Source organism: Prosopis cineraria, unplaced genomic scaffold (genome assembly GCF_029017545.1).
Source record: "Prosopis cineraria cultivar Desert tree isolate PC_DT_omini unplaced genomic scaffold, ASM2901754v1 PC1, whole genome shotgun sequence".
NCBI lineage: Eukaryota > Viridiplantae > Streptophyta > Magnoliopsida > Fabales > Fabaceae > Prosopis > Prosopis cineraria.
The window spans coordinates 34,687,410-34,706,995 of NW_026555332.1; the positions used below are offsets into that span (position 1 = coordinate 34,687,410).

Here is a 19,586-nt window from a genome sequence, read left to right on the forward strand (position 1 = left end):
AATTAAAATAATTAAAAGTGCTTTATAATAAGTATATCCAATACTCGTGTCAAAATTTAGTATTTTTAATTTACGATATAAGTTGAACCCTTAGTCCCTTACCTTGGTGAAGGAAAATCAAGCACTTAATCTGCGCATGACATTGTTACAGTAATGAGCAGCCTTAAGGCATTCACTTATTTAAATATTCTCCCACCTACCATTATGTTTGTTGTAAAGCATTTGACAAACCACTCTTGAAGTTATCCATTTCTCACCCTCTCCAATTTGCGTTTTGATCTAATATGATTTGAGAGGTGAAAATTGGTACTTTTTGAATATGATACGACAAAATTATTTTATTTTATAGAAAAATATAAAATTTTTCACTAATTTTTCATTTTCAATCTATTGTTAATTAATAGTCCCTCGTTATTTTTAAATTGAGCTACACAATTAACATCCTTAACTATTTTTTTTTGTTAATTTGATATCTTAGGGAGAAATAAACAATCTCTCACTAATTCATATTTTTTGACTAATAGTGTTTGATTAAATAATTAACAATTACTACTTGTTATGTGAAATATGTATCGTGTGAGGGAATTTATGTATCCCACCGAGTCCAAACCCGTTTGTAAAGTAAAGGTCTTTAAATTTTTTTTTTCCAAAAAGTTTTATTTTAATTTCCCTTGTATACATTGAAGATGGTGGTGAAGTTAACCACGAGAGTAGTATTAAACTATTGCCTGGTGGCAAATGGGCTTGCTTTAAAGGCTACTCTATATAAATTAAAGTGTATATTCTAGAAGCTGTTGCTTCGGATTAATTAAATAAATACATATTAAACAATATGCTATTATTTGAAGAAGTCAACTATGGTTGAGTAATTTCTTAAATATATTGTTCTTTTTTCTTTTTGGGCCAGCTAATTTCTAACTGTTCCAAGGGCAATAATTACCAATTTCTTAAAGGATTTATTCTCCCATTTGTATACTAAAGCCCAAAGAGACAATTCAGAAAACAGAAACATATTCATAAACTACGGAAATTTAAAACAATTTTTGAAAGCAACACATGTATCTACGCAAAAATAAAAAGAAAAAAAGGTTCCCCAATTAAATGCTAGGTCAATATGATATAATATAAAAAAAAAACACATTTTGGGATCCAACCACCTGTAATTATCATGCGTCTTAATACTTTAATACAATATAATTAGTGCTAATTGAGCATTACAATCACTAACAAGTGGGGCTTATTCCAATTTCTTCATCACTGGTATCTCCCAGACTCTCTCACTACTCACAAATTGATCAGATGGCAAACGATCAAACGACGGTGCGTTTTGGTATTCTCGGCTGCGCTCAGATCGCCATCAAGCTGTGCAAAGCCATAAGCCAAGCCCCAAACGCTACTCTGGTGGCTATAGGGAGCCGTTCCGTCGAGAAAGCTTCGCAGTTCGCTGCCGACAATGGGTTGCCGGAGACGGTGAGGGTTTATGGAAGCTATGAGGGAGTGTTGGAGGACAGTGAAGTGGACGCGGTGTACATGCCTCTTCCGACGGCGCTGCATGTGAAGTGGGCGGTGATGACGGCGAAGAAGCGGAAGCACGTGCTGCTGGAGAAGCCAGTGGCGATGAACGTGTCGGAGCTCGATCAGATTCTGGAGGCCTGCGAGACTAACGGAGTCCAGTTCATGGATGGCACCATGTGGATGCACCACCCTCGAACGCAGAAGATGAAGGAGGTTTTGTCCGATGCGCACCGTTTTGGTCAGCTGAAACTGGTAAGCTTCCTTCAATACGTGTTTCTTTCTTTATTACTTCAACACTTGAGAGTAATTAACATCATTGTTAGCACAAGGGAAAAGAAAATAAAAATTAACCTCTCTTTGAATCAGAAGCATGTAGGTTCCGATCTTGATGAGCTTATTCTGAACTCATCTAAACTTTCCATTTATAGAAAAATTAAAATTAACAAAGAATCCATTTTCTTCTATGGTTTTTTTTTTTTGGGTTGATTTTTGCAGATTGTTTTTTTGTCGAGGGGGCGAGTGGGTTGACGCAATTAATCTTCAAAATTTAATGCAAGAACATTTCATACTATCAACAAGGAATAAAGATAGCCAAAGAAAGAAAGACAAAATTTAAATAGAAACAAAATGGAAGTGTGTCGAGATTGTGACTTGACCCAGATTTTCTGGTTTATAAAGTTTGGGTAGCTTGGTAGCTTGGATAACCTAAATTTGGGAGTTTCAAGGACTTGGTTCATCATATTTATACTACTTTTTTTGGTCCTATAAGTTGCTTTTAATATTTTTTACCTCAATTAAGAAAAATTTTTAAATCTTATTTACTTTTTTTAAAAAAATTTAACAAGTTTATAACTTTACCCTTGTTAAACATGCATATTTTAAAAATAAAATATTTTAATATTTAATAAATTTTTTAACATTTAAAAAGGGCAAAATGATAATCGATATATCATTCATTGAGATGCTTTATAAATAAGATCAAAACAAATACTTTTTATCTATCCTATAAATAGGATCACAGAAGTATAATATAATTACTCTATAAAAATATCCCACAATTAATTAAGCAGCTTTTATCTGTATATCTATAGATCTCATATATGAATATTGAAATTTCACGTACGTTATGTTATGTCTATCATTTTGAGTTACGTAATTGATTATAATATGCATAGACATATGTATACAAGTTAGACATTAAGCTAGTTGTTGTAGTTGCTAAACTATTTTTTGAGTAATTCATTTTTTACTTATGTATTACTGGGATATATATATATATATATATATATATATATATATATATATATATCCCCTATTTATTTATTTATTTATTAACAAACCGATTTTGAAGGTACATGAGACATCAGTCAGAGTGTTGAGAGTTTGAAATTAATGCTTTATAAAACATACAAAATTCGCATTACAAAAACAAAACAGGTATGTTGAATACTCAAATCCACACTTGTATTAATAACTAATTAATTAAGTATGATTATAATAACTCACCAAATTTAAGCATTTGCTTTTACAAATTACTCTGACAAAATCATACATGTTTTGCTAGAAATAACAGCATTTCATTTTCTATTTACTTTCCTTGATAGTCACACATAAATATATAGAGAAAGAATAATGGAAAATAGTTTTCGAAATTAATTAAAAGATTGTCAGTGCTTTAGAAAACATGATATGTTTTGATTCCACAAAACTAATGATGCAATTGAAAACACTAGGCCACCACATAACGTCTCACTTGATGTAATTAATAATGAAGAAAGTCATCCAAACAATTGCACATGAAATAAATTTATGATAAACTAATCAAAACCCCTTTTTCTTACATACCCAAAAAATAATAATAAGAAGCAGCTCTAGCTGAATCCACACAAACAAACAAAAAAAAATTAAGAAAAGAAGAAGCAAAACATGCATTCTGTTATTAAAAAAAAAGGCTTAAATTTGCATGATATATGCATTAAAATATATATTTTTGATACACATGATTTGAATATTTAATTTATTATATTTTTCTGCATTAACATACATAGTTGTTTTCCCATTACAAGAACAAAATATTTTCGTGAACTAAACAAATGTTTTAAAATATCCAGACACTAAGACACAGTTTCCTTAATACAAGGAGATGACACGAATAATTAAATAATTAATGAGATTTTGTAAGTAAACCTGATTATATGTTAGAAAGTTCGTAGACTCAATAAAGTAAATCAGGATCCGCAAAAAAGTTTGAATATGTCTATTATTTAAAATTATATAATATGTGTGTGTACTCCCTCCATTTAAAAATATAAAGTATTTTTTAAAAAGTTGGATGTTAAAAAATGTATGGCATTTTTAGTCTTTCAATGTGTAATCATTGTTTTTTTTTTTAAATGCCCCATTGATGAACGACTTTATATTTATTGTAGGGTGTTTAATAAAAATAAATATAAAAAAATAAAATTAATTTAAAAATAAATAATTATTTTATTAAAGATAAAATTTAATTAAAAATATTTTATATTTTTTAATGAAGAGAGTATATATTATAAACTAGTAGTTTGTTTGTGTGCATGGGGTATGTAAGGACGTAGAGTTGAGAAAATAACTTAGGCTCGGCAACACGGCAAGCCAACCCAACAAAAAGATGAGTTGGGTTGAAAAATTTCAACTCATTGAATGGCAGGTACATTGGGCTAACCCCGCTTAATTCATGGTGGGTTGGGCCTATTTTATTATTGTTGTTGCTATTATTATTATTATTTGTTATATTTTATTTTATAATTTTTTAATTTTTATGAAAAATTAATTTTTATTTTTTATTTATTTTAGGTGTAATTTTTTTTATTTCATGTTAGCAACATTTTGATTACTTATTTTTTATTGATTTACTATTTTTTATATTGACAAAATAATTATGTAAAGCAGATTACTTGCTTATATCAATAAGTTATGTGTTTTGAGATTAATGTAATCATATAATTTTACGAAAATATGAAAATAAATTTAAATTTAGTTTATAAATTAATAATTCAATTTACAAAATTAAAAAATATTTGAAAATGTAGATAAAAGGAAAAAGAAAGTCATTACAACAAAATATATGTTTCGGAATGGATCTTTAGGAGCACTCTTCTAAGCAAAATGTATCGGAGCGCTTTTTCAAAAAAGCACTCTTTTATCTCTTGTCTTTTGGAGCACTCATTAATAGAGCACTCCAAAATTAATAAATAAAAAGTTAAAAAACACTACTACAAAATACCCCCTTATTTGATGGTTATTTTAAAAATTATTTGACAGTTTTTAACCGTCAAATAATGAGGCGTCATATATTTATTTGACGATTAAAAATTGTCAAATATTTTAGAGATTACTTGACAGTTATTTCAAAATAACCGTCAAATAATTACTTAAACATTTGCATATACTGCAGCAATATACTTGACGGTTATTTTAAATAACCGTCAAGTATTTAGTAATATTTGACGGTTATTTTATAACAAGCGTCAAATATGCTTTCGTAAATTCTGTATGCCAAATACTTAACGGTTATTTCATAATAACCGTCAAGTATTCGTACATACTTGACGGTTATTTTTAAATAACTGTTAAGTAAACTTATACTTGACGTTTCTTTCTAAATAACCGTCAAGTATTTATAATGTGTTTTTTTAAAAGCTGGAAAGCAGCCCCCTACAAATACAAAGCAATCAAATATATATACCAGCCAGCCAACAATAAAAAATAATTGAATCATTATTTATATTAAAATTACAATCTAAATATCTTTAATTTATCTTATATCTACCTATACTCTAAACCCGATGCCAAAAAAAAAATCTATAACTTTACCTACTTTACAAGTTTAAATTTCAAAATTAATTGGCCTCAGACATAAAATTGACTAAAAAAATAAATGTGTACACCAAAACTAATTGGGCCTAACCACTGCTGCTATCCACATGTTAAACACAGCCTGAGCTACCTCTTCAAGGGTTTCCTCTATATGTGCAACTGCATACTGAATACAGTAGGCATCCTCGAAGTACTGTATGCAAAGAGTTACAACAAATTCAAGTTAATAGCTATCTAACAAAAGTTGTTAAAATTTATAATTTAAGTATCATTAAATTTAATATATACCTTGTTAGGTAATGTGGTAGGGGCATGAGTGATAATGTCCTTCACGAATCTCATCAAATAATAGCCACAGTCATTGCTCTGATCTGGCTGGAGTAGACACTATGCAAAAAAAATCACATATCAATAAAATAATAGTTAAAAGGTCACGGTTTATTAATTAAAAACTCAGTCCATTAGGTTTACCTTAACTGTGACCCATGTCTTACAAGAGTCCAATACCCTTAAGCTAGGGGACAAAGTCTTGTTGGTCGCAGTTTGATACAAGACCACAGCTCTAAGAAGGAAATAAAGAATAAATGTTAGAAATTCAATATATATGGATATTAAAATAACAATTAATAAAAATTCAACTTACTTATTAAAAAGTTCTACCATATCTGGCCTATTGCTTGGTTCTCCGTTAAGAGGATCAAGATACCAAATTTTTGAAGCAACAGGGTTAACCACAATAAGCATCCAGTGCCCCCTAATAAGAAATAACAAGTGTTATTAAATAAGTAAATATAAAAAATATTTCCTTGTAGCAAAAGTAGCTAGAAAGTGGCTTACCCTTGACAGTAAGGAGCAAAAAATAAAGTATCATTGCTTGCTCCCTTATCCTTAAATTGATTTAAAAGCTGCCTTGCTTGATCTTCAAGAGCTTCCTTTGTAATTCCATTATAGGCAGAGACATCGTGGGGATTAATCAGCTTGAATCTCGACTCAAGGCCGCCAGGAACCACAAATGAGGTATAAAGGTGGCTTAGGTAAAAAAATAACCAGGTTAATACACATGCGTGCACACATACATGTATATAATTTAAGTAATTAACTGAGCATTATTGAAGAAATACCTCATGTAGAAGCTCATCAGACTAGTACTGGCCATTTCGTGCTTAAGAATTTCATTCAAAATTTCATCCCGAACAACTTCAAACAAGCCCGGTCTTCCATACAGCCCATCATCAAAACTAATGATATCCCCAATCGCAACTTGACGAGCCATCCTCGTAGCCATCGTATATGTCTCAAGAGAGGCACGATATTTGTATTCTACAGCTGGCACCGGTGCTGCTGGATATTGCGAAACTGTGGCTGACTCTTTGGTATGGCCCGACTTACCTTTTAGCTTGCTTTTCCCTTTTAGCTGCATAACAAAAAAGTTAGATATTTATAACTATATTATAAAATTATAAATAACTATTTAAACCGTACCTTTTTCTTTGGAGGCAATGGGTCCTTTGCCGGCTTTGGTGTCACCACTATTACAAGGTGGCTAGGCCATGCAACGAAGCTCCTTACTGCTTCCCCTACCGTCTGTGCCTCATCAGTAGGAACAGGCAATGAATAGTTGGGATCGATGGCAACAAGTAGAGAAACTCTAACACAGTCGGGCGGGAGGGGATGATTATGGATTGTGTCCCCAGGAATGTTGTACACACGCCCTGTTACAACCACTCTACGTTCAGGAGTGTCTACTAAACAATTGCAATCGTTCTCGCCCTAATTAAACAAACAATGACAATCAGTTTCTAAAATAAAAATAATTAGACAAATTCATAAGGTAAAACATATTACCTCAGGTAGTTTTTTTGAGGGGACTGTGCAGCTATCTTTTTGACTAGGGCTAATCTCACCCAAAGTCCTCCCAAGGACTTGCCCTTTCAACAACATGTCAATTAATGCTGCCTAGGCTAGTAGTTGCTGCTTCATAACGGCTTGCTCTTCTCTCAGCTCTTAGACCTCAGACGAAGAAGCCGATGTTCACTTTTTTATCTTACTAAAATATTACTTCTTCATGACTCCGAAGCCAACACCCCTAACACGACCAGGGTGGTCAGCAGTTCCCAATGCCCTAGCCAAGATATCCTCATCCTCAGGAAGGTTGCCCTGTGAGACTTCCTGAGAGATGGAATCCTATGTAGAGTAAATATGTTTAGTTTGGATATTCATAATTAATTATTACATAGTAGATAAATATAATACTTACAATCTTTTCAGTAACCTCCTTCACGCGAGGGTTATCAATAATTCCTTCTTTATTAGTGCGTGCCAATGCCCAGAGCTTATGGCGGGATATGGTAACCTCTGATCCCTCCTCTTCTAATTGTTTCTGCTCAATGCCTGCATACCCTAACCTCCCTACTCTATAAGGATATTCATTCTTCGCTACTCTCGCCTTATTTTGTGTACTTAATTCCTTGACGAGTTAATAATAAAAATTTTTGTTAGTACATACACATATAATCAATAAATAACACCAAACTTGAAATTTAAGAAACATTAATACCTTGAATTCCTTCTCACGCCGTGAGGCAACAAAAGCATCCCAATCCTCTTGTTTTACCAAAGGCTGTAATAAGGGAGGAACTCGAGCTACAAATTCAGTATCAGGGTCTTTCAAATATTTCTATGTGATAAAATATCTGAAAGACTGTAGTGCCCTCCCAGCCTTTTATAGGACAAAATCTTGCCTACTCTCATCAATGTCAAATCCTGACTGCAAAATAAAATAAATAACATATCAGATGCATTAATTTTAAAAATAGTTTATACCAAAATATACTTAGTAAAATGTAACTTACTGCTACAGTATCCCAAATAAGAGCCTTCGTGGCCTCATCTACTTTGCACCATAATTTTACTGTGATAGGCACAGTAGTCTTTGCCACCACCCTAATATAACTTGTGAATTTTGAGGATTTAATTGCTTGTCCTTTCTTGTTTCATTGCACATCAATTTTTTTTTCCTGTAGTTCTTTTTTTTTGTCACCTCTTCCATTATTGTTAGGCCTCGTTGAATGTTATTGTACTCCTGCTCTAGCTTTTTCTGTGTACTCAGAACCTCAGTCGAATTTGTTGCTAGAACTGATGGAGGGGTATCAATAGACTCGCTATCAGAAGCCATTTATCTGTAAAGGAAGACAATTAAATCAAACATTAAATAACTTAAACAAAATTCACATAATTAATTCAAACATTAATCAACTTAAATAAAAAAAACACAATTAATCAACTTAAACAAAATGCACACAATTAATTCAAACATTAATTAACTTAAATAAAAAGAACACAATTAATCAACTTAAACAAAAAGCTTTATCATTCAAGTTCTCATATAACTTAATTATACTCAATCAAGTTACCCAACAATAATTGATATAAAAATTTTATCCCAACAATCTATTTTGTCCTATAAATTCAATATAACTCAATCATAGCTAATCAAGTTATCCAATAACAAAATTAATCACCATCATCACAACAAAGGAAGCAAATTTTCAACAAATTCATAAAATGCCCAACAGTAAATTAATTTTCATATAATCTTAAATTTAATTTCAGAACTAACAAAGAACTGAAAATAAAAGCCTATATACATTCAATCACAAATCGTAATTCTAATGAATAAAAAATTCATATTCCATTTGCTAATTCCAATCAACTCCCTAATTATAATTAATTGACAACAATATCACAGGGAAGAAGGATAGGCCAACTTACTTAAGAGAGGCAGAGCACGAGGACGAAGAAGAAGGGCAAGGGAAGGAGGAAAGAAGACAACTTTCGTTTTGCACTATTGAGAAGCAAGTAGGGGAATTTAAAGTCAGATTCACCCTAAACATTAAACCCAAAAATGAATTAAACAGATGAAGAAGAAATTAAACTTACATATAGAAGACAGAGAACGAATCCAAAACGCCCGAAATGAAGACTTGGATGAACAAACAACCCACAAACCCCAAAAAATGAAACCCACGAGCAAAACCCAAGAAGAATTGAGTCTAAATCTGTGTTTTTGGGCAGTTTTAGTGATGGAAAATGATTTTCGAGCACTCTGGGTGTATTTTTGAAAATGTTTGAGTTGCAGAAATGTAAAAATGAAAGGTTTTGGAGCGTAAATTTAAAAGATAATACTTGACGGTTATTATGAAATAACCGTCAAGTATTAATTACTTGACGCTTGTTATTAAATAACCGTCAAATAAAACTCAGACATACTTGACGGTTATCAATAAACAAGCATCAAGTAATTAATTTTTTTTATTTTTCCTTTTAAACCATATATTTGACACTTTTTTACAAATAACCGTCAAAAAGATAATACTTGACGGCTATTTCATAATAACCGTCAAGTATATATTACTTGACGCTTGTTATTAAACAACCGTCAAATAAAATGCAGATATACTTGATGGTTATTAGTAAACAAGCGTCAAATAATTAACTTTTTTTATTTTTCCTTTTGAACCATATATTTGATGTTTTTTTACAAATAACCGTCAAGTCCTCCGAAATATACTTGACAGTTATTGTAAAATAAGCGTCAAATATATTTATAAAAAAATAAAATCTGGGATGCATATATATATTTGACGGTTATGTCAATATAACCATCAAATATATACAAAATACTTGACGGTTGTTTTGAAATAACCGTCAAGTAGTTAGCGCCTTTTTTATTTGTCATTTTTCACTTATAACCGTCGAATATAAGCCGTCATATTTAGCTTATTCTGTTGTAGTGAAAATTATTAAACCTGTAAGAGCACTCCTAAAAAATTAATTCTTCCAAAGCACTCTTTAAAAGAGCATTCTAGAAGGGTTGCATGTCAAAAGCCTTTCAAAGCGCTCTTCCAAAGGTGAACAAATTTTTATGTTTAATAATATTATTTTTGAACTAAAATTAATTTTTTGATATTGAAATTAGTCATTTGTAAAAATACTGGGATAACATTTTATAAATTTAAATAAAAAAATAAAAAAAATATACAGTAGCATAGTGTTCAAAAATAGAGCACTGTCATATATATGGCATACAAGAGCACTTTAAAATAGAGTGCTCATGTAAGCTCACATGTGGGAGTGCTCCCACAAGCATCATATGGAAGCGCTTATTTTACGAGCGCTCTTGTATGCCCACATGTTCCTATCTATTGGAGTACTTTTTTAAAAAGCACTCTCAAATGCCTATCTATATGAGAGTCCACCCCTATGGGAGCGTTTATAAAGTGTTCCATATATACAAGACAGCTAGCTACGGAAGTGCTTTGTTAGGCAAAAAATAAGTGCTTCTATAAGTTATTTTGTAGTAGTGAATGAGTTGGCCTACCAATCCACTTATAGCAAGTTAGGTCGGTATTTTCACAACTTGTTAGAAGATAGATTGATTCTAACATGCCCTGCTAACCCCCTAACTAATGACGAGTTAATCCACGATCAATGGGTTCGCCGTATTACCAACTCACAATGAGTGTGTTTATATATATCATCATATTTTTGCTCATTTTTTCTTATTCTTTACTTTACTCTCAATCCATCTGATTAAACTGATTTAATATGAATACGTTTACAATTAATGCATGATACTTGTTAGTTGTTGAATCAAGAGTTGAAAATCAAAATCTGAGTATTGTCGTTGTTACCTCCATATTGGAGCAGCTATTGAATACAGTTAGTTGCATTAACAGAAAAAGAATGTTGAAATTAAATATAAACGTTGTATATAATTCATGCATATTTCTTGTGTATTTGTTCATTTTTCTAATTCTCAATGCTCATTAGGCATTGATAAGTATAAATTGTAGTTTACAAATATGAATTAAAATAAAAAGATAAAAAATAATACGTCAGGTTCAACTGGTTCGGGGTCAGTTTTTAACGGGTTCTCAAGTTTGCTGGATTTCTGATGTGATCTGATCAGACTTGGGGTTCAATTGAAAAAAAAATTATTGGAAGGCAACTACATGAAGAAAACAACGAAGCATGACATATAACAAGGATGGTGAAAGTGTGTGCTGTGAAATAACAATACTAGGAGGTGGGAACAAAATTACGTACTTATGGTAATGTGATTAGATTAAGTGAAAGAGACTTGATTTTCATTAGGAGATCTACAAATCAAATGTTTGAATATTGTTGATGGAAAAAAATTTCATAAGATACTCTTGATTGGATCTAACAGCATTGTTCTAACACATGTGGAAGCAAAATTATGAGATCCATGTTTGTGTTCAACAGATTCACAGCTGCGCAGCGTACAACCCAGGTCCAGAATTTCTAACCCACAGCATCCGAGTCAAGCCGGACCTCGACGGCCTCGGAGCCTTAGGTGATATCGGCTGGTACTGCATCCGAGCCATCCTATGGGCCGTCGACTACGACCTGCCAGCCACAGTCCTCGCACTTCCCGGCGCCGTCAGAAACGACGCCGGAGTCATCCTCTCGTGCGGCGCCTCCTTGCATTGGCCCGACGGCAGACTAGCAACCTTCCACTGCTCCTTCTTGTCTTATCTTAGCTTGGACGTCACAGCTCTGGGCACCAAGGGGTATCTTCGTCTCCACGACTTCATCATCCCGTTTGACGAGAACTCCGGCTATGGCTTCTTCTGGGAGGCATCTCAGGTGGACTTTGGGAAGCTGGCGGCTGACGACAAGAGGTGGTGCCCGGAGGCGAATGAGCATAAGGTTGAGAGTGAGGAGGCTCAGGAGGTGTTGATGGTGATGGAGTTCAGTCGCCTGGTGGAGGCGGTGGAGAGCGGAGGAGCGACGCCGGAGAAGAGTTGGGGGGTGGTGAGTAGGAAGACTCAGGTGGTGGTGGATGCAGTGAAGGAGTCCATTGAAGGAGGTTACAAGACTGTTGAACTCATAGTTAGTTAGTTATATTTTAGTCAATCTCTCATGAGCTCTTTCGGGGCAAGAAAAAAGTGGCATGTGAATAAATATGTCAGATTTACAAATCACAGAAATTCAAGTGTGATAGTGTGTTTTAGTGAAGCAGGAGAGAAAGACCAGGAGAAATTTCGAGTGTGTGTGTGTGTACAAAGACAAATAGGCAGAAAATGAGGTCACGTTTCAAAAATGTTAATTTTGGCTAACTAGCATGGTATAACATTAACAAGCTCTATCAGTAGTAGGATTTCTTCAATATATATTATTATTAGCTCTCACGCTTGCGTTTCACATCAATATATAATGAATTTTTTTATTAAGAAAAGGTTTATGTGAATTGACCCTAAAAGGCTCACCAAAATCAAAACATGCCTGCAAATTAAAATTTAGAATAAATAAGCAGTATTTATTTTAGTGTCTTGGTCACAAAGGAGGGTCATGATTGCTTTTAAAATTAAAAAAAAAAACAAATTTATTAAATAAAAGTAAAAATATTAGACTGCAAACATTGTCAGAGGTCTAACGCAAGTTAAAATTAAAAAAAATAAAAATCCCCATTTAAAACATTGATATCGAAATGACGGAAGGCCGCAGCATTATGAACCTGATCTTTTGTAATGAGAATTCTGTGAATGTAGTTAAACCTGAATAAAGTTGATGAAAAATTATAGTTTTCCTGAGTATCCACATTCCACAGTAGAGGTCATGATTGCTTCTTATTTCCTCAACCTCAAATTATAAAATAATTTAAAATAAAATTTTGCAATTTCAAAAATACTTTTTATTTAATATAATTTTAAATCTACATACCTAATTATTATTACATTAAAATTATTTTAATTCTCTCCCTATAAAAGGTAATATTAAAAAGTCTCATTAATATAAAAAAATTTGTTAAATTGTCTCGTATTTTAGAATAACAAATTATTTCTAAAATTATTTTATAATTTAAAAGAAATGGAGTAGAATAGAAAAAGCTGGATATAAAGCATATAGTGGCTTGCCTTGAAACTAAATAATCTATGGCGAGTGAAGTTTCAAGTACGACTAGATGTCACCAAAAAAAATAATTGTATTAGTTTTTTGAAAAAGGAATTAACTATATTATCTTTCTTCTTTTGTTTCCTTTTAATTATTACTCCCGTCTTGTTTATTATCCATTTACCCTTGCAATACGTTAGTTTCTATGTGCCTGTTTAGTTTTTCAGGTATGTTTGGATTACCCTCTAACTGAGATTCGGGGGACTCCAACCTCAGTTGAGGATAAAAAAGCTCGTTGAAAGATCTGAAATTATATTTGGATAAAAAAAAAAAATTCAAACACGTGTTGAAGCAAAACAAGCATTAGGAATGTTGGTGGGGCATTTATTATCAAATTCCACTCTCCTTTTTCTCTCACCTCACCCACACGGTCTTCACTTCTATAAACACTAGCCGTTGTGTTTAGCATCGTCGCTGCTGACTGTATCTGTGCTCGCCATCGTCTCTGTCCATGGAGGTTGAGGATTGTTGTGTTTGCTCCATCTTGGTTGCTTTAATTTCCTTCATTTGTTGAGGTGGGGAGAGGGAGAAGAAGATGAAGGGAAAGGGGTGTAGAAGATTATATAAAATGGCCTTTTGAGGGGTATGAACTATGAACAAGAACTAGCGGCTTCCCCTTCCTTCCTATATCCTAAATATTTATTTTTAAAAATTATAAAATTTAAATTTTTAAATTCAATTTAATAATTTAGATCCACATTGGTCTCTCCTCTGCTCTCCTCCACAGAAGAGAAAATCCAACTCCAATTAAGAAAATGAATTCAGCAGAGAGAGAACGTGGAAGTGGGTGGGCGTGGATGGGAGAGAAGATGATTGTGTGGTTTATTATTGTACATTTAATTATAATTTATCATTTTTTTTAATTTGTATAATTTAATATTTTATAATTTACTCCACTTTATAAGATAGTTTTAGCCAAACTTATACATACCAATAAAATTCAATAATATACTTTACAAATTTATTTTTTAAAAAACATAAATATGAATTTTAAAAATACATTCCATTTAATATAACTTTATTTATGAAACATTAAATAGGAGAAGAAAATATAATAAGGTTAGAATGAAATGAGGTTTGCAAACTAAGACTAAATTGTATTTCATAAGAATTGAATATTTTTTAATTTATAAATTTATTTTAGCTTTTCATATTGAATATTTTGAATTTTATTATTTAATTCTACCTTTTTAGAGATTAATATTTTTGCATTATTAATGTATTTTATATTTGTAATCTACTTTTTTAAAAAACTGTAATTTTAAGTTTCATATTTTATCCTAGAAATATGAAATTAGTCATATATATATATATATATATATATAAACAAAACTCATATCCATTCTTGTCATTATACATTTTTTTTATCTCTTGTCATTATATATTTTAACTAATTTTTGAATTAAATTATTCAAATAAATTTTAATTGATCCAACTGATTTAAAAAAAAAAGGTATCCAAACATAAATTATGGACCTGTTTGTTTCAGCTTATTTCATAAAAAATTGTTTTTTTTAAATGTATTTTATGATTTTTTAAGATGTTTATTTAAACATTTGAAAATAATCAGAATTTAAAAAAAATATAATTTTTTATTATTTTGAGAAGCTACTTTGAGTAGCTTCTAAAAATAATCTAATATAGTAGATGAGAGTTTTTTAAAAAGGTGAGATATGCGAAGATATTATAAATTTTTTAAATAATATAATAATAAACCTTTTTATAAAACAAAAATCAAGGAAGATATCATAAAATTTAAAAATAACTAACTAATAATCACTTTTCTATTAGTGTAACTAAATATATAATAATGTTTGTTTTTTTAATAAAATCTCTACAAACTAAATTTCTTTTTATAAAATCTATAAACTACTTAAAAATTATTTATTTTTAAATACTCAACAAATAGGCCCTATGTCATAGTTACAGATATTTTTTTAATTTTAATTTGCTAGCCTTAGTTGTAGATTTTTTAATTTAAACACACAATTGGCAGTCAAAATTTAGTTTGTCAAATTTCATTTAATAAAAATTAATTTAATAAAATTCAATTGTTATTATAGTGATATTGGATTTGGATATATTTTTAAAAAAATTAATTAAACGGGAAGGCATGGCCCCTGTTTGGTCCGCCTCCTTCAGCCCCTAGTAAAATGGTCTCTATATGGAATATATATGATGACCTTAATTTGACTATCTTCACACCCCATGACAAATACATTTATTATTTTTTGTTGAAAAATTTATACTTATTATTTTGACTATAGGTTTTAGTTAAATTATATAATGAAATTTAGTTATACACACTTGTCAGAAGAGAAAACATGAGGAAGTAAAGCTAACAATTAATGCACCCATTGACATCTCTATACCTTGACAAAATTTCTGAATTTGTTTGTTTGTTTGTTTTATTTTTATTTTTGGGATCTTGACAACTAAGAATGATACATGAGAGATGAAAAGAGAAAAACCAATATATATATATATATATATATATTTTGATTTTATTTTATTTTTAATATTTTAACTTGTTATCTTAACATATATACAATGGAAAATTTTTTAAAAAAATTAAATATAATAAATTGAAAAATATAATTAAATATCTATACCATTCAAATTAAATTTAATGTTATCTCAACATGTGAGGTTGCTGACTTTTGAAGAGTGGCTTTTGGCTTGCAGGTAAAGCCAGTTGCTGCTCTTTTTTTTTCGATATATATGAATATATATATATATATATATATATAAAAGGAAATGAAAAGATTACAAGACATAACAGTTTGGCTCTATATATAACCAGGTAAAGCCACTTGCTGCGTTCGGGATTGATTAATGAATGAAGCATTGACCCATAGATATATGTATATGGAATATGAAACTACTATCCATGTCCAGGGATTTCAATGAAGTTCAGGTCTCGAAATCAACACATTTGAATGCTTGAAGCCAAGCCTCCTAAGCAGGACTTGCATGAAGAGACGCAGAGAGTGTAGCACAGCCAAGGATGACTTGCCGGCCGGCCGGCCGGCCGCCACCGTTACCCGAAAGAGCCACCCTTCCTGACATTTTTTCCGGCAAGTGACCCTTGGCTATGCTGGGCTCTCTTCTTCTCTTGCAAGTCCTCCATTTACGAACGGACGTTCTATATCAGGATTGGAGCTCCGATCGGTGAGTCTGTCTTATATTATATATATATATATATATATTCAGTTCTTATGTCAATTCTTGAGTTCTATCTTTGTCACCGGTTCTGATTTAGTCCACTCTATGGACCTAACTATGTTTGACAAGGGGTGTGTATAGCTGGGGAAGAAGATGAGGGTAGGGTTGAGAATTTGGTGATAAGATAGGCAAGTTGGAGGATGTGAATGTGAGGTTGATTTTGTCATGGGTCGTTTTCTATGGTCAAGCATAGCTGTTAATGTTTCTTTTTTATTATTATTATTGTTTTAATTTTTTAAAATAATGGGAAACTGGTTGCAGTTTTTATTTTATATTTTTTGAATTACAAAGTTATGTGTTTCAAGCAGAATTAAACTTGCAATCTCCTGTGTGTGTGAAGGACCGAAGGTCCTTTATTGATTGGTTTAAAAGTTTGATACTCTCATCTTGAAACTAGTTTCCCTACTCATTTTAAGGAGGTGAGATCTGAACCTTTTAAATTTTAATGTGTACAGCCCAAATTTAAAATATTATTTTATATTATATTTATAAAAATAAAATTTTATAAAAATTATAAAATAATTTTAATAATTTTTATTTTTAATCTAATCTAAATTTAATTTAGGAGTTCAGTTTAATATTAAAATTTTTATAATTGATGTATATTAATTATCCAGATGTACTTTGCACAATTCAAATCTTAATCTTGATCTTAATTTGGATTGTGGAGAACATATCTAAATAATTAATATACATCAATTTTAAAAATTTTGATATTAAATTAGACCTTCTAAATTAAATCTAGACCAAGTAAAAAATTTATTAAATTTATTTTATAAATTTTATAAATTTTTAGTTTAATAAATATAATATAAAATAATATTTTAAATATAAATAGTCCAGATTAAAATTTAAATAATTCAAATTTCATTTCAAGGATGAGTAAGGAAGCTGATCCCCCCTCATCCCATGATTCACAACTCTTTAAATTAAAATTTGCAAGTGAAATTCAATAATTTGTAAAGAAAAAGTTTGTCAATAATATATCATTATTTAATATTATTTTTTTCATAAATACTAAAAATAGTGATATGCTTGACAATTTTATTTTCTATGAATTAGCAAGTTTTTACTTGCAAATTCTTATTTTGATAATAGCAAATCAAAGAATGAGGGCAGTAAATTTTTACACGTGCTTGGTTTTTAATTTTTTAATTTTTAAATAAATTTAATTCAATCATTGGTGCTTTAATTTGGCAGATTGTGCAGAAATAATGGGCTGAATTTGACTTGCTGAACACCGGTGAAAGGTTACTTGCCGACCTAATTAATTGAGAAGGACACCTGAATTTCAAGTACACGTACATGGTCAAAGGGATAGGATGGGCAAGTGGCTTGGAAACTGACTTTACGCAAAGTGATGAAGCAGATAGACACAAATTCAAATAAAATTAGTTTTTATTTCTATTTCTCCGTTTTCTTTGACTTGTGAGTGAAGTTTTTGTCAAGATTTCAAACCTTACACAAGAGTGCTTTAATGCTGAACAGCATTTACTAATGTGGATTGGTCCCATTAAAAAAAGGTTATAATCGCTTATGCATGTCTATGTTGTAAATATAGAAAAAAAAATTAGGATAATTACTGCTAATTGGGTTTTAACTTTTAACAAATTTTTAATCGAATAATCATATTAAAAAAAAAAAGCTAAACGACATTTTTTGTTCCAAAAATAGTCTTTTTTGTGTGCAATGGGTCCCATTGTGTATTGGGCTAGCTTTATGCTCCATCTAGCTGTACATGGGCCTATTCTCTATGCCAAATGTCCTTCTCCCATTTCTTCAACGTTTTGAAACCATAAAAACCAAATTGCAAATATGGTGAATTTCTTGGGCCAAAAATATAAGGTGAAACTTCGATGAGCAAAAACATTTCCCCCATGATAACCCATGAAATTAAAATTAATTAAAATCAAGCATATCAAATGTTGAAAATAAAAAAGTTTGTAATTAGTGGCCAAAAAATACAGTTTGGTAATTAAAACTGTAAATTTAGTTGGTAAAAAAAAAAAACTATAAATTTAGAAAACATAATTTCAAAGCACAATGCTATCAGCGACTGAAAAGGCGGTGTCAATCGCCAGAGCGAGGGCAACGATGGAAGAACAAGACTCGCTAGTAAGAAGTCGGAAAAAAGTGCGGAAGGCTCGAATCGCTTTTGCAGATGAGGATTTTCCCCAGTTAAGAAGCAATGGCGACAAGAATGAAGGAGAGAAGAGGCCCTTCTCATGCCGTGACTCAGTGACCAGAGCAGCGGAGGCAATCGAGATGCCCTAATTTCTCCTTTTCAAGAGAAAAAAATGAAAGACTGGACCTCCCTTTCGGCAGAACCTTGGTAGTCAAGCCGCTTGGACGAACTGTTTGGGTTGCATTTATGAAAAGAAGGATTCTGGTATTGTGGGGCAAAAAGGGCAGCGCAGAGTACGAGTAACCGACGAAGAGAACGATTTCTTCCTTGCTGGCTTTCAAGATGATGGATGCCGAAACTGGAGGATCTTGGATAATCGTAGATATCTACCTCAGTGTAACAAGATGAAAACAAGATTTCGACCCCAAGAAGGAAAAGATTTCAAAGATTGTTGTATGGGTGAAACTTCCTGATATCAACATGCATTATTTCGACAAGAAATTCTTGTGGAACTTCAGCAATCAGATTGGGAAAGTCCTGAAAGTGGATACACACAGTGTTATGAGCTAGAAGCGAAGAAGGTGAAGGTAGGATTAAGTGGTAGAGAAAGGGAAAGGAGAAGTACTTCGTAACTGAAATGTATGAGAAGCTTATTGAATGTTATTTAGTAGTGGAGGAGGTTTTGACGAAGATATGGGAATGGCAAGGGCCAAGCAGAATACAGGTATACTTATGGTTACTAACAAGTGATTGCTTAGTGAATTCAACACGCAGGGTAAAAATTCTTGGGACTTCTCCCATTTGCTTGAGATGTGGAGTTGCAGATGAAGAATCACTTCATAACATTAGAGATTGTGCACAATCTAGACAAATGTGGCAAGAACTC

General features: G+C 31.6%; 1 protein-coding gene and 1 long non-coding RNA gene across 2 annotated transcripts; both read left to right on the forward strand.

The window, feature by feature from the left end:
- The first annotated feature begins 1,227 nt into the window (after positions 1-1,227).
- On the forward strand, positions 1,228-12,515 carry LOC129311097 (uncharacterized oxidoreductase At4g09670-like). The gene is made up of 2 exons (XM_054953094.1): positions 1,228-1,767; positions 11,659-12,515. The coding sequence occupies exons 1-2, from the start codon at positions 1,300-1,302 to the stop codon at positions 12,295-12,297; spliced, it is 1,107 nt and encodes a 368-aa protein (XP_054809069.1). The 5' UTR covers positions 1,228-1,299; the 3' UTR covers positions 12,298-12,515.
- Positions 12,516-16,137: 3,622 nt separating this feature from the next.
- LOC129289656 (uncharacterized) lies at positions 16,138-18,116 on the forward strand. Its single transcript, XR_008588182.1, has 2 exons — positions 16,138-16,521; positions 17,776-18,116. It is a non-coding gene; the product is annotated as an uncharacterized LOC129289656 (long non-coding RNA).
- The last annotated feature ends 1,470 nt before the right edge of the window (positions 18,117-19,586 follow it).

What these genes read in the sequence shown, in the direction of transcription:
- LOC129311097 (XM_054953094.1), top strand. Translation starts at nt 1,300, where the DNA reads ATGGCAAACGATCAAACGACGGTGCGTTTTGGTATTCTCGGCTGCGCT. An exon ending in GTTTTGGTCAGCTGAAACTG is followed by an intron (nt 1,768 to 11,658) that starts GTAAGCTTCCTT and finishes TGTGTTCAACAG; the next exon opens with ATTCACAGCTGCGCAGCGTA.